Here is a 13,223-nt window from a genome sequence, read left to right as displayed (position 1 = left end):
CTGAGTCGTATTCAAATTTATTTTCATAATAATAGCTTTTTACCCAAACACATGGAATCAACAACATTGAATTTATTTTATAAAGTACCCTTTCCAGATCCAGAGAACAGCTGGTTTTTATATTTTCAAAAGTCAGCCACTGGGAATCATCTTAGATATAACCTGGAAAATGCATAGCACTGAGGAGAGTTGCATAACATATGGAATTTGATACATCTTCCCAGACTCTTAAGAATGCTACCTTTGCAGTCTTTATGCTTTTAAGACCAAGCTGCCTTTTTTACTTTCCCATCTCAGCTTTGCATAACGCTCCGCCTAAATAAGTGTCCTGGAGAACTTCAAAGATTGCTTGATGTTTTGTCTCTCTTTCTTTGTTGGCTTAATAAAGATATTTACCTACTATGGATTTGGGGAACTATTTTTCCAGTAAACCACAAACCTGGATTAAAGGCAAATTGTTGCCTGCTTTGGAAAAAAGTGACTCACTCTGTAGCTCCCTATTGCAACAACCAAATTTAATTTCGTGAGTGATGGACCTATCATTCCTTTCTGTGCAGTGACACGCAACATGGAACAATAAGGCATTGTTCAACTATAATAATGCTGTTGAACAGACAAACCCGTGTTGTACTGCGTGAGTCGGGACTACTGAGCTCAGTATCTTGCTCTGACTGGCAGTGGCTCTCCAGAGTTCAGACAAGAGCCTTTCCTACCTGGAGATGCCAGTGTCTGAACCTGGGCCCTATTACATGCGAATAACATGTTCCCCCTATGGTCTCTCCCCTAAGCACCGGTTCATCCTCCTGCCTGGCAATAGAAACCAAACACAAAGATGCATCAGCTACCGTCAACTCCACAAAACATTTTCATACTAATGCTGATACTTGCAGAACAACCGTTATTCAGTCCTCAATAAAGGGAATACACTTTTGTTAATGGTAGATTCATGTAACTAAGTGCTTTGCATTTTCTGTGTTCCTAAATAAAACTTAAATCACACTGTACAGCTAAGACATTAGCAAGAGTGTATTTCACCATCAGGACATGGTTTGGGCATCAAAGTATGGTGTCAAAGAATATATTTCTCTCCCCAGCCCCACACATCCATTGCACAAGTATTCTTACGATAGCCGAAAGAAATCTGCAAAATTCTGTGAAGTACGCCCCCTCCCTACAAATTCAGTAATACACATATTTTTCAACGCCATATAACAAGGGTAGATTCAACCATTTGCTGAAATGTGAAATATTGTCCTGGTTTAGAGAGTCTGTGCTATTTTGCAGTTGTGCAAAAATACGGTGGCCTTTTATTAGCATATGGGCATTTTCAAAGAAAGGTATGACGCATCTCAACTCTCAATAGGTTAGGGACCACCTTTTGACTAAGGAAAGGTTGAGGAAAGATGGGATTAATGAAAAGGCAGGAATCCCTGTACCCTGCAGATGGCCACGTCATTATCAGAAGTGCTCTATAGCCTCTGTTACAATCTGTCTCAGGATTTGGCACTGAACTGTAGCAGAGCCCCCACTGTTTAATGTACATGGTAATTAGGTCATGGAAAGAGCGAAGTGTGGAATAAATGCTGGCAAGAAGCTGTGAGCACAATGCTTTGGGAGGAGCAATGGGTTTGCTTTAATACACAATCTGAGTTGGCATCTGTGTGTAACTACTGCAGTCTAATTTTTGCTATCACTTTTTAATTGGGTATTGTATGTCTGCAGTACAGTACTGTATTTCATTTTGGTTTTGCTTCTTCAAGCACTTCCGATATCCAAGAGAGGACCAAGCTCATCAAAATCAATTGTCTTCCTGAAAAGCGACTGAACATCTCCTAATCTCCGCAAAATGCGTATGTTTTTAAAAGAGGCACATACAAAGATTTTTGTTCTGCAGCCCATTATTAGAATGGCTGTGTCTTATAACAGAGGAGCTTCACCAGCCTAGACCAGTTTTTGCCAGCATCACTAAGGGCGCTAGAGCAAAACAGCCACCCAATAAAGGTCATTCTGCTGAGAAGGAAAAGGACCGGACAACCACTATTAAACTGAAAATAATTTATTATCGCAAGCTACTGTGGTGCAGCAGACAGCTGCTTTTTATTATTGGCTACTTTTGTACCCCAGACTTCTCAGAGGAATTTTAGCCTGATAAGGTAGAGCTGATTTGTGTGAGAGCTATGCAAGGTTACTGAGAGTAGATCTGAGCCTGTATTTTTGACATCCAGGCCTGATGTGCCACACTGCTAATTTACAGCTCACTGGTTTACCCTAAATGAGCCACTATCATCAGTTTTTTTGCAGTTGGCAAAATGAAGATAACAATCTACTCCACATGGCTGTTGTAAGTAGGAATAAGAGAGGCGTGTGTAGTTTTGGGGCCGGATATAATGGAAGGTCGGCGGTTCAAATCCCCTTGACAGGGTGAGCTCCCGTTGCTCGGTCCCTGCTCCTGCCAACCTAGCAGTTCGAAAGCACACCAGTGCAAGTAGATAAATAGGTACCGCTCCGGCGGAAAGGTAAACAGCATTTTTGTGCGCTGCTCTGGTTCACCAGAAGCAGTTTAGTCATGCTGACCACGTGACCCGGAAGCTGTACGCCGGCTCCCTCGGCCAATAAAGCGAGATGAGCGTCGCAACCCCAGAGTTGGCCATGACGGGACCTAATGGTCAGGGGTCCCTTTACCTTTATAATGCCATCAATGAAAAGCAGTAGCAGTAAAATCTCAAGAGTCAGAATTTAACCTTTTAAACATAGGGATTTCTAAGTTATTGGCAACAGTACTGCTTCCAACTCTGTTGAATGTCCAGTATAGAAGGCAGATTTCCATGACTTATTGGTCTTGCTGCTGAGGTTGTCATGAGTCTGTGCTAGCCAAACAGCATGGAGGTTTTTGTGACCTAAGATACTATTCCACAGGGAGTTCAGCTGAAATCATTGCACTTCATGCAATTGTTCACATCATTCACCCTTAAGTGGACTGGCTTTTGGTCAATAATTATCTGCTCCAGATTTGAACTGGGGAAGTAAATCTGAATACCTTTGTATTCTCCTTGCTAAACTCAGTAATCGTATGGTGCATTTTTTTTCAAAAAAATAAAATTTCTGTCTCTATCTCTCTCAAAAAAATCCTGTGTCGCAGATGGAGAGGGTAGACATTTACTCCCATTTACTCCTATCTGTTTCAAAGGATTGGCAGTTTTTTTGAATCTCTCCCTTCTTCTCATCCATTTTTCATAGAATCCTAGAAATCCGAGTCAACCCACCCTCACAAAAAGGCCTCCGTTAGGTCATCTCATCCTCTGCTTTGCCAGTGCATGATTGTTCCCTACAGGACATTTCTCTCATTTCCTTTTCCCTGGGGAATAACTGCTGTAAGTGCTCGTGACCTGTTGGGGAATTTATTAAGGATGAAGCCCAACAGGCAAAATGGGGGAGTCTGCAAAGCAAATGATCACTGTCTACGTGTAGCAAGGAAAATGCACTGTAAGCATTACAAGGTGCAGAACTTATTCTAGAGCTTAAGGCTGCAGCCCTGTCCCCATTTCCCTGGAAATAAGCTGCACTAACCTCAAAGGGACTAGTGTCTGAATAGACATTTAAGGCTCCAACAAACAGTAGTTTTTCCTACATAGACAATTACATAGGAAAGCAATCTAATATCACATGTTTTGAAATACACAGAATTATCAAAGAAAGACTTTATTTCTACCGCAAGAAACCACCATACAATGATATTCATTTATTTTACTACATTGCACAAAAGTGTTGTCTGTAGCGCTAGGGAAACACTAGGGAGTGCAACTCCTGAACTTTTCTTTTAAAGACCAGAAGCGATGACATAATCTGCTAGAGTGCCGGGGAACTGATGGACCCTGCTTGCTCTGACAAGTGAACAAAGTGATAATCGAGGCTTTCAATGACTCATGTAACATATCACTGTAGACCAGGGGAGGGTGTTCTGGCCAGTGGGTCAGATCTTAAATCATCCCAGCCCCTGGCAGAGGGTGATGTCAGGTGATGCTGCACTTTGAAGGCCCAGTTGTCGGAACTTCATAGCAAAGTGCAGGGCTGTTTGAAAGCCCTTTGCAAAGAGCTCTGCACTACTCCTGAATCCCCAGGAAAATGGGTTTAAAGAGAAGCACTGGGCAGTTTACAAAGAGCTGGATTTTTTTGCTGTTTTGTCTACTGCACCGATTAGACTAAATCTCCATTAACGGAAAAATCACTTTATTTTATATATAAAAAAGTACATAAGACGGGTACTGATCCTATAATTGTGATGATCTTTGATATATTTAGGTTGCAAACCTATGGACGTTTACCTGAAAAACAGTGGAGCTTATTTCTGAGTAAACATGCATTGGGTTATGCTGCATATGCCATACTTGTGACAGTAAAAGGTTGCCCTAAGCATGCAACAGATGAAGCCCAGTCATGGGGCCTTTTGTTAATTTTGACCAGCTTGAGGGAACATCATTAGCAAATGCAGGAGCAACAGAACTGATGGGCTTGTACCAGAGTTCCATTTGCCAATAGATACACTGCATGCTTATGAAGATGGTCTAGCATCAGGGCTGAAGAACATGCTTTGAACCCTCTTTTTGCATTATGCCTTTCTTCACTCAGTGTTTAACAAGTCTAACCCTTAACACTTCGCACCAATTTAGCTGGGAAGGAAGTTAGGCTTACAGGGTCTGTAATTTTCTGGATCCATTAAAAAAAACCAACTGGTGTCAGGTCAGATAATAGTTCAGGTCAGTGATTCCAGTGATACATTATGGAATTTACTTAATAGCCCAGCAATTTGAAACCTCTGGCGTGAATGCTTTCAAGCCGGAGCGAATTGTTTCTTTTAAATTTGTCAATCAGTTCTACAACTTCATCTTTTATTTGATATTATTTATCAGACGCACTGCCAGCAAATGGTAGCAGCATTGCCTCTGGGCCTGCCTTCCTGCTCCCAATGTTTTCTGAACAAAACGTTCAGCTATTTGCTTTTTGAATTTTCTAAAAGGTAGTATTATTCATGGTTTAAGAAATAGCTCAATCAGCACAGAAGAGCAGATGAGTGGATGCTTTTTCATTCTTGTTCAACCAATGAACAAAATAATTGGAGGGGGTGGTACCTGAACTGGGATGGCTGTTTGGGGCAATCCTACACATTTCCTGGATGAGATGGGGACCTTTGTCCAGTTACTACTCTGTTGATCTAGTCCTTGTCTTCATTTATTTTTTGTGCTACTATTAATGCAGAACCAGGAAGTCTAATTGTCACAGAGATGACATTGAAATGCTATTCCCAGATTTGCAATGTGTCTCCCTTGGGGTCTTTCATTAACTCAGTCAGCTATTCTTGTGCCTCAGGGTTTTCATGTGTGATGTGGGAATTAGCGGCAATAATTAAGCCCTCTATCTTTAGAGGCTTGAAGAAACCTGAAGGGACCATGTTGATGAGCGTTGAAGAAAAATAAAGGAGGAAAGGTATTCTTAGAAAACCACAGAGGGGCAAGGAAGTGCGATCGCTTGGTATCTGAATGATTTAAAGCCCCAAACGAACGATATCATGAAAATTTTGCTTACCGCCTAAGTGCATTTGCCAGTTCTGTAGTCAGTTCACTTTCACTGTAGGGCTTCAACTCAGCTAGCGTTAAAGATGCCGTGGTGCCATCTGTGCATTCCTGAAAAATAAAGCATTGCAAGTGGAGGTCGTAAGAAACCCAGAGACATGTTTACCAATAATTTGCAACACCTTCTTGCTGGATATTCCCCATTTGCTCCCAAGCACATCTTACATCTTTCCACGTTGCTTCCATTCATATAGCACTCTCACTCCTTGACTGATACCCCCTACACCCCATAGACGCACCTGTCTCCCCTCCTTCTCTCCTGCCCTGTGAGTGATCCCTGGTATTCACAGGAATACTGCCTAAGGACATCGAGGTTCTAATTAGTTCTCACCTGAAGACCCATGACAGCACCTCACCTTACTGGACTTGTCTTTGCTGCTGCTACTAGCTGAGCTTAGGGACCTCATCCTCTGCTCCTTTTGTTCTTCCACTTCCGATTTCAGGTGCTCGATGTGGACCAGGTATGCCTGTTCTTGAGCTTCCCGGCTGCTCAGCTTCAGCTCCAGGGCCTTCTTCTCTTTTTCTAGCAGGTACAGCTGTGCCTTCAGCTCTGCCATTTCCTCCTGGTGGGGAAGCGCAGAAGATCATGGTAGACTGCAGTTTCACACAGTTCTGCGCAACCAGGGTGCAACATTCAGAGAGTAGCTGATAATGCCGGCTCCTTAATATATGGCTATAAAGGGCAATGAATTCCATACTTGGTGTCCTCAGGCCTCTTGCTTCTAAGGCACTGGGTCTCCTTGGCCAGGTTTTTAGGGGGTGTTGTATGCTAGGATTTAATGCTTTTCAGGTAACGAGAGACGCTGCAGCTACATTTTAAAAACCGGAAACCCCGAAACAGCTCCATTCATAAGTCCCTAAATGAAATACCTTCATTGCCATGAGTTCCTGCATGAGTACAGCATTTTCTAGATCCAGCCTTTGGCTGTCTCCACGAGGCTTGACATCATAGCTGAGGGGATCAATATGGATGCTCTCCAACTCCAACATGGTCAGTTTGACAGCCGCCCTGTCGTTCTTCAGCTGCTGAATGTAGTCCTTCAGCCTTTGCTCGTCCTCCTTTGTGAACTCTGTATCGCAGCTACTTGCTGTCGAACTAGTAGTGCTTGGGAGAGGGGAGGAAGTATTTAGGAAACAGTAAGTCCCAATAGCGCTCAGTATCTCATTTGGTGTGAAAAGGAAAGAACAAAATGCAAATACGTGCACAGTATTTCTTAAGCACAGAGGCGGACATGTAGAAAAGTAAAGTTGCTTTGTTTATTAGTTTTTTTAAAAAAATGTTTAAAGACCTGTTGACCTAATGGGGGTGCTGTGAAAGATGTCTTTCTGCCCAAGGCCCCAGAGGGATGTTGCCGATCAAGGGTGACATTGCTGGGCTAGTGGGACCTGTTATAGCTAAGTTCCTTATGTCACCTATATCCTTATTGCAAAAGGGAGGGGACCAATTACACTGCCTTACACTCCTAAGTTTTAAACCCAGGCATGGTCTACACGTGCAGCATAAAATGTATGAGAATGGTTCAATTTCAAACTAAAGATGAGGAATCACACTTTTAGTGTTGCCTTGTATACATGTGTACCGCTGTCACAACACACCTTTGAAAACTAGCTGCTCTGGAAGCTTGCTAGGGTAGAAGTCTCTACCAGATGTGCTAGTTTTCTGTCTGAAGGGATTTTTTAAAAACAAACCAAACGCCAATCTGGTACCCCTGCAAAAGGGCCTATCTCACCTGTATCCTGAATTGCCACAGCCAACTCTACTATCTCAGGATTGTATCAACTGTGAAGAGAGGCCCCTGGCACTCCTCATCAGGGTTCAACCTGAGCCATGGGTCACCAGTGCTGGCTCCTAAAGCCAGTTTCTGATACTGTGGCATATAGTGAAACAAGTGACTTTGACGACAGAAATGCCTCTGAACATAGACTGTGTTCCCATTCTACCAAGCCTCACTTCCTACACATCTTGGATTAGGGACAGGGCTTGCAGGATATGGTTTGATCACAGCCTTAGAAACCAACCCTTGTGCTCTTTAGGCCCACCACAACCTTGGCAGCTTCTAAGCCCCGTATTACCCAACCTGCTGGCCTCTGGATGTTTTGGACTGCAACTCCCAACAGCCCTAGCGAGCATGGCCATTTTACAAGCCAATGGAAAAATATATTATTATTTTTTAATGCAACATTCCTTTTTGTAGGGCACCATTTCAAATTAGGAAGGAAAAAAGAGGAGAGGGAAACGAGGCAATTTGACCCCCGTTTGTACATTAGCAGCTTTTAAAAAAAATAAATGTTAAGATACACATTGTGTAGTTTCTAAACAAGTCTAGGAGCAGACCTCATTAAAGTCTTTCCACCACTCCAATCTTCCAAAGAAAAAGAAAAAAGATTTGCAGAGGTTAATTGCAATGCTACTACCCATTCCTTAACATTCCACTCCTCCGCATAATTACAACAACACTAAAACAGGATAGAAACAAGCCTGCTTTTCTTACAGTCTCACACAGAGACAAAGCTGCCTGCTGTCTCCTGAGGACCTGTAATCAGCTGCTGGGTGAGGGTTAAGTCATCCATTAGCTGTGCCTGTCTGGAATGCTGGATGATCTCAGTTATCAGCAGGGGAATAAATCACTTTCTGCACTGGGTTGCAATATTTTTCCATCTTTCTTGACAAAGGAAGGGAAACACAGACACACACAGACACACAGACACACACACACACACACACACACACACACACACAGATACAAACACACAGCATGGTTTCTATAGCCATGCTGAACATGGCTTGCTCTTGAGGCAAAGGATGAAGGCAAGGTTCATGAAAAGAGATGGCTTAAAGCTCAAAACTATCTTTCACTTCTGAGAAGTAAGTTAGATGAAATGGCCTGTTGACATTGTAGAGGAGCTTTCCCCAACCCGGTGCCCTCCTTGTGACTACAACTCCCATCAGCCCCAGCCGGCACGATCTTGTCGAGGCTTCCAAGCAGACTGCTGTTCAGGAGCCACACACAGAATTGGCTGGGATCCAAAGGTTTCCCTGAGCTACTCCTTTCCACAAAGTGTCGCATTACACAGGCTTTTAAATTGCAGCTTCTTGCTGATTCCAACTGGTCTCTTCCCTCTCCTAGGGATAACAGGTAATAGGCAAAGCAGCAGCAAGCAAACAATTTTACTTGTTGTGTTTCCCTTAAATTCCGGGAGGAATTCAACACTGCTGATACAGATTTGTTTAGCAGTGTGGTAGTTTTGCTAGTACAAAAATGGCTTCTGAAAAAAGAAGGCAAAGGAAGCCAGCATGGTTCTTACGGCTGTGCAACAGATTGCTGAAGTCCCAGTACTTCCTGTTCCACAAGCTGCCGCAACCTTTATTTTCATCCTCATACTACTGCAACAGCTCTCAAGTTGGCGGGCAGAGAACTCTGAAAACCAGGCCTCCCTCTGCAGTAAAATCATGGCTGTTGCTTGCCCTAAATAAAACATATGGGCTTGAGGAAAATATGAATTAATTTGGGCTCACCATCAGAGAGCGAGAGATGGGGGCAGGGGGGGAAAAGATATACACACCAAAGCTTCTGAAAAACTTTCTATGGGCTCACTAGGCAACACAACACAAGTTAAATCTTCACACAGACACAATTGTGAAGACCTAATTGCAGGGTGTGTGGAGAAAAGTATCATCTGACCTTAGTGGTACAGTGGTGCACTGTCCCTCAAACACACTTCAGAGGACCTCCCTGGCCTCAGAAGTTTTGAAAAAGTAGTCCCCAGTCACTAATATCTTCTTTTGGAGAAAGGCACACAAAAGGAAAGTGGTGGTTCAACTACAAGTATACTTGAGGGAATTATTTTGGCACATTTCAGTCTGACTTCAGGCCTGGGTGTGGCACTGGAACTGTGATGACCTTTGTCAGAAGTGGAACAGGAGGAGTGTGGCCCGGTTGATTCTCATTGACCTCTCAGTAGAGATCAATACCGTTGACCACAGTATTGGTGCAGTTCTGGGTTGGGCGTGAGAGTCACAGGAAATCCAGTCCTATCTCCAGGGTGTCATTTCTAGAGAGTAGTATTGGGAAACTTATTGCTCAACCTTATGAAAATCAATTTTGGTGTCCACCATGTTCAGTCTTGTTCCATGTGTTGTTGACATATGAAGTCATTGGGAAATGTCCTCGGGGGATTTGGAATGAGGTGCCACCAGTCTTCTGATGACACCCAGCTCTAACATTTTGTTCCTTTTGAATCGGGAGAGGCAGCTCAGGTACCGTACCGTTGCCTGGAAGTAGTAAAGAGCCCGACTGGAGCTGAATCCTGACAATATGAAGGTTCTGGGCTTTGGGGTCCGTGAAGCAGGGACACTCCCTTCAGGAGAGGGCTGCATTCCCCAAGAGGAACAGCTCTTGAATCCAGCACAGGTACTCAAGGCCAGATTTGGCCTTGGTGGTTAGGAGTGTCTATTTCCAGCTATGGTCCCTTCCAGACAGAAAGACTGGCCACAGTAACCCATGTCTTGGTAATTTCCAGACAGGACTACTGTACTATACTCTATGTGGGGCTGCTTTTGAAGATGGTTTGGAAAGGGCAACTGGGCGGAAACCAGCAGCTACTGGGCATCACTGGCTAGGTTCACATTACATCAGTCCTACAAGATCTGCACTGGCTGCCACTTCAAGAGGCTTATGTTGACTTATGCATTCCTCAGCAGGTGAAGCCATACCTTTAAACTTTTTATGATGCAAAACTGGGACGCACGTCTCCCGGGACATGCTCACAGGTGAGTCGTGTGACCTGCGCCTCGCTCTTGACCCCCAAAAGGGGGCCTTTTCTTTAGTGACCTCCAGGCTATGGAATGCCCTTCCCCTCTGAGGTGCACCTTTCATGCTTTTCTTTGGAGGGCTAAGACACACTTTTCTACCCAAGCCTTTGGAGGAAGGATGAAGTAACGTGAAGGGTAACGGTGACTATATATACCGCTTACATGTTTTATGCTGTATATTTCAGATTGGTATATTATATCCTTTTATGTACCCTAAGACCATGTGGTGAAGGGCAGATTATAATGCAACAAACAAACTTCTCTATTCATAGTTTTTGTGAGTTTTCCTGTTTAACCAGGCATTTGATGGCTGAAATATGCTATTTATTCCTGGCAATCTTGGAATCACTGCCTGAGAAAATGTGATTGTTTTTCATGATATTGTTATTCATTTGTTTGTGCCCTCAGCTCCTTTAGAAGGAAGGAATATAAAGCGATGATGATGATGATGATGATAATGATGATAATAATAATGATAATAATAATGTACTACTACTACTACTACTACTACTACTACTAATAATAATAATACATTGTTGTACTCTCCAACTAAATGAGATGTCTTGTAGTGGAAAATGCCTTTGTACTGACCTCAACTATGTTCCATCTGACATGCTCTTACAACACTCATGTAAGAACTGTAAAAACTGAACTGTGTGATACACTGCGGTATAAAGGATTTATTGGCTATCACGCAAGTGCTTTCCATCTATTATTCACAATACATAAATACAGCAGGTTTAATATATCATAGAACTCTGTCTAGGTGGTACAAATTCTACATTTTATATTAGCTGAGGAAAGGTTCAGATTTCTGTCCTACTTTTGACCCCATTGATTGCCCAACTGACTGGTTCAAATAATTAAGGGATCCTCTTAATGCAGCAGATATTTTGATGATAACAATTGTCCCTTCTAGCTTCATGGCTAGGCTTTCTCCATTAGAACAATTATGATTTCTTAATATGCCACAGATTTTCTTCTTCTGTTTTCACAAATAAATTGGCAGCCTTGCTGGGATGCTGCCAGCCCAACAAATTGAAACGCTAGCTATTATTTTTATTCACTTCACTAACAACAGCCTCTGTACTGCTTCTTCTCCCCCCCCAGCCCCATTTTGTTGCAGTTGCTCCCTTTTACAGTCTTTTAACCCCTTGTCACCAGTGGCTGCCTGTGCATTTGTTCCCAGTAATGTGTTCTGCAATGTGACATTCAGCGACTCATTCCTGATGCTGAAGTTAAGTCTGGGTCAACACTCCCATTACAAAGTCCCATTTTGAAGAGCCTCAAACTGCAGGGGAAATTATTCACTTTGACATGAAAAGTCCTTGCCAAGGAGAAAGCCTCCCCACCACCACCACTGCCCTCAAAGTTTACAAGAGGAGTTTCAACCGCCATTTTGAGTTATTTTATCTGCATATAGTTCGGCAGACAGATTCAAATGGCTTCAATTGTTTTGCCTGGTTGTGAGTATTTTTGGTCAAGGGGTATTCATCCTTTGGCCCTACAGCAGCAGTGCAGCAAAAGCAGGTATGAGTCTCGTCAGTGCCTGGATGGAGAAATATATTGAGACCCACCAAAGAAAGGCTGAATACAAATGAAATACGCAAATAAAATAGTCATTAACTTTCTATTATTTATGGACATTGGCTTTTTTTGGACTTTTTAAATACTGAAGGCCACAATGCAATAAAAAATACTTGTATAAGCCCAAGCAAGTATACATCATTAAGTCACACAATAAGAGTTTTGCCACTCACCTTTAGAGACAAAATTCAACACTGACAAGCATATTTTGATTGAAAATGAAGCAAGAATGAATAAGTGGCTCTAAAGGCAAATTCAGTATTTGGAATTTCTTATTCTATTCTAAACAAGTGGTTCACATACTGAACTGATGTTTTCTGCAGTTGCTATCATGGAATTTGTTGAGTTTTGCTTTTTAAAACAATAAATGCTGATAGAAAAACACTTTTTTTAAAAAAACACTCATTTCTTCTAATATGAAATGAATATATTTATGAAACGAGAACACAACTTGTGGCCACTTCAAAAGTTTGAGGCAAAAACCTACCAAGTCTCTAGACTGGAAACCTTTGCGGCCTTCACAGAATACAGGTACCTGCTTTAGGTTTCAATGAGAAGAGGGAATTGAGAGACAAAGGGCAGAGAAATCACTGAAGTAAAACAAATGGTATGAGTTTGCTCTTTATGAAATAGATCAGAATCACCCACACGCAACCAATCTACACAAACTTCTTTTTTTGCACAGCGCCTGTTGAAAATCTTGAGAGAGTTCAGTCACCGAGGCACTGAAGTGATTTGTAACGAACACCAGTATAACCCAGCATGCTGATTTGAGGAAAGATAGATAAGATAAATGAAAAACAACATAATCTACTTCATTCTGAACGCTAAGGCCTGGGGATTAACAGGCCCAATGAGCTACGCTTACCTGGTGTGGCTATTGGATGACAGGCTCTCCCAGGGCTGCACGCTGCAGCCAGTGACTGCAAACGCTCCACCGCAGCTACCGTCCAATTTCATCAGCAGGGCTTTGGCTGCGTTCTCAGCCGTCTTCCTGCAGTCATGAGCTCTTTTAAGCATCTGAGTGATGTTTTCATCACCTGTTTGGTCCCCTGTTTGCCAAGCAAATGATCAGAGCTATACAGTACTGGAGACAGGTAATAAGCATTAATATGAGTAGATGGGCTCTTAAGCTGACATCTTGTGCTTCCAACTAGGAAGTTAAATGTCTGATAAAATACACCAGGATTATAGTG

The 13,223-nt window shown here is 42.7% G+C and overlaps 1 protein-coding gene and 1 long non-coding RNA gene across 6 annotated transcripts in view; one reads left to right on the top strand and one right to left on the bottom strand.

The window, feature by feature from the left end:
• The window catches only part of MCC (MCC regulator of WNT signaling pathway), a 207,861-nt gene that overhangs the window by 7,709 nt on the left and 186,929 nt on the right, over positions 1-13,223 (bottom strand). For all 5 annotated transcript variants that reach the window (XR_014172954.1, XM_081930451.1, XM_081930449.1 and 2 more), the window contains 4 exons: positions 12,896-13,079; positions 6,498-6,732; positions 5,984-6,190; positions 5,581-5,678 (listed from right to left, as the gene is read on the bottom strand). Coding sequence is in view for 4 of the 5 variants with exons in the window: in XM_081930451.1 (XP_081786577.1) it covers positions 5,581-5,678; positions 5,984-6,190; positions 6,498-6,732; positions 12,896-13,079 (724 nt within the window). In the remaining variant the exon portion in view is untranslated. The remainder of the gene's footprint in view (positions 1-5,580; positions 5,679-5,983; positions 6,191-6,497; positions 6,733-12,895; positions 13,080-13,223) is intronic.
• LOC309380668 lies at positions 6,739-11,133 on the top strand. Its single transcript, XR_014173004.1, has 2 exons — positions 6,739-10,329; positions 10,849-11,133. It is a non-coding gene; the product is annotated as an uncharacterized lncRNA (long non-coding RNA).

The sequence above is a fragment of the Podarcis melisellensis genome (genome assembly GCF_964234715.1).
Source record: "Podarcis melisellensis genome assembly, chromosome: 11".
In the NCBI taxonomy this organism is placed as follows: Eukaryota; Metazoa; Chordata; class Lepidosauria; order Squamata; family Lacertidae; genus Podarcis; species Podarcis melisellensis.
Note: the sequence above shows the minus strand (reverse complement) of the source record. Positions and strands in the feature narration are given on the sequence as shown.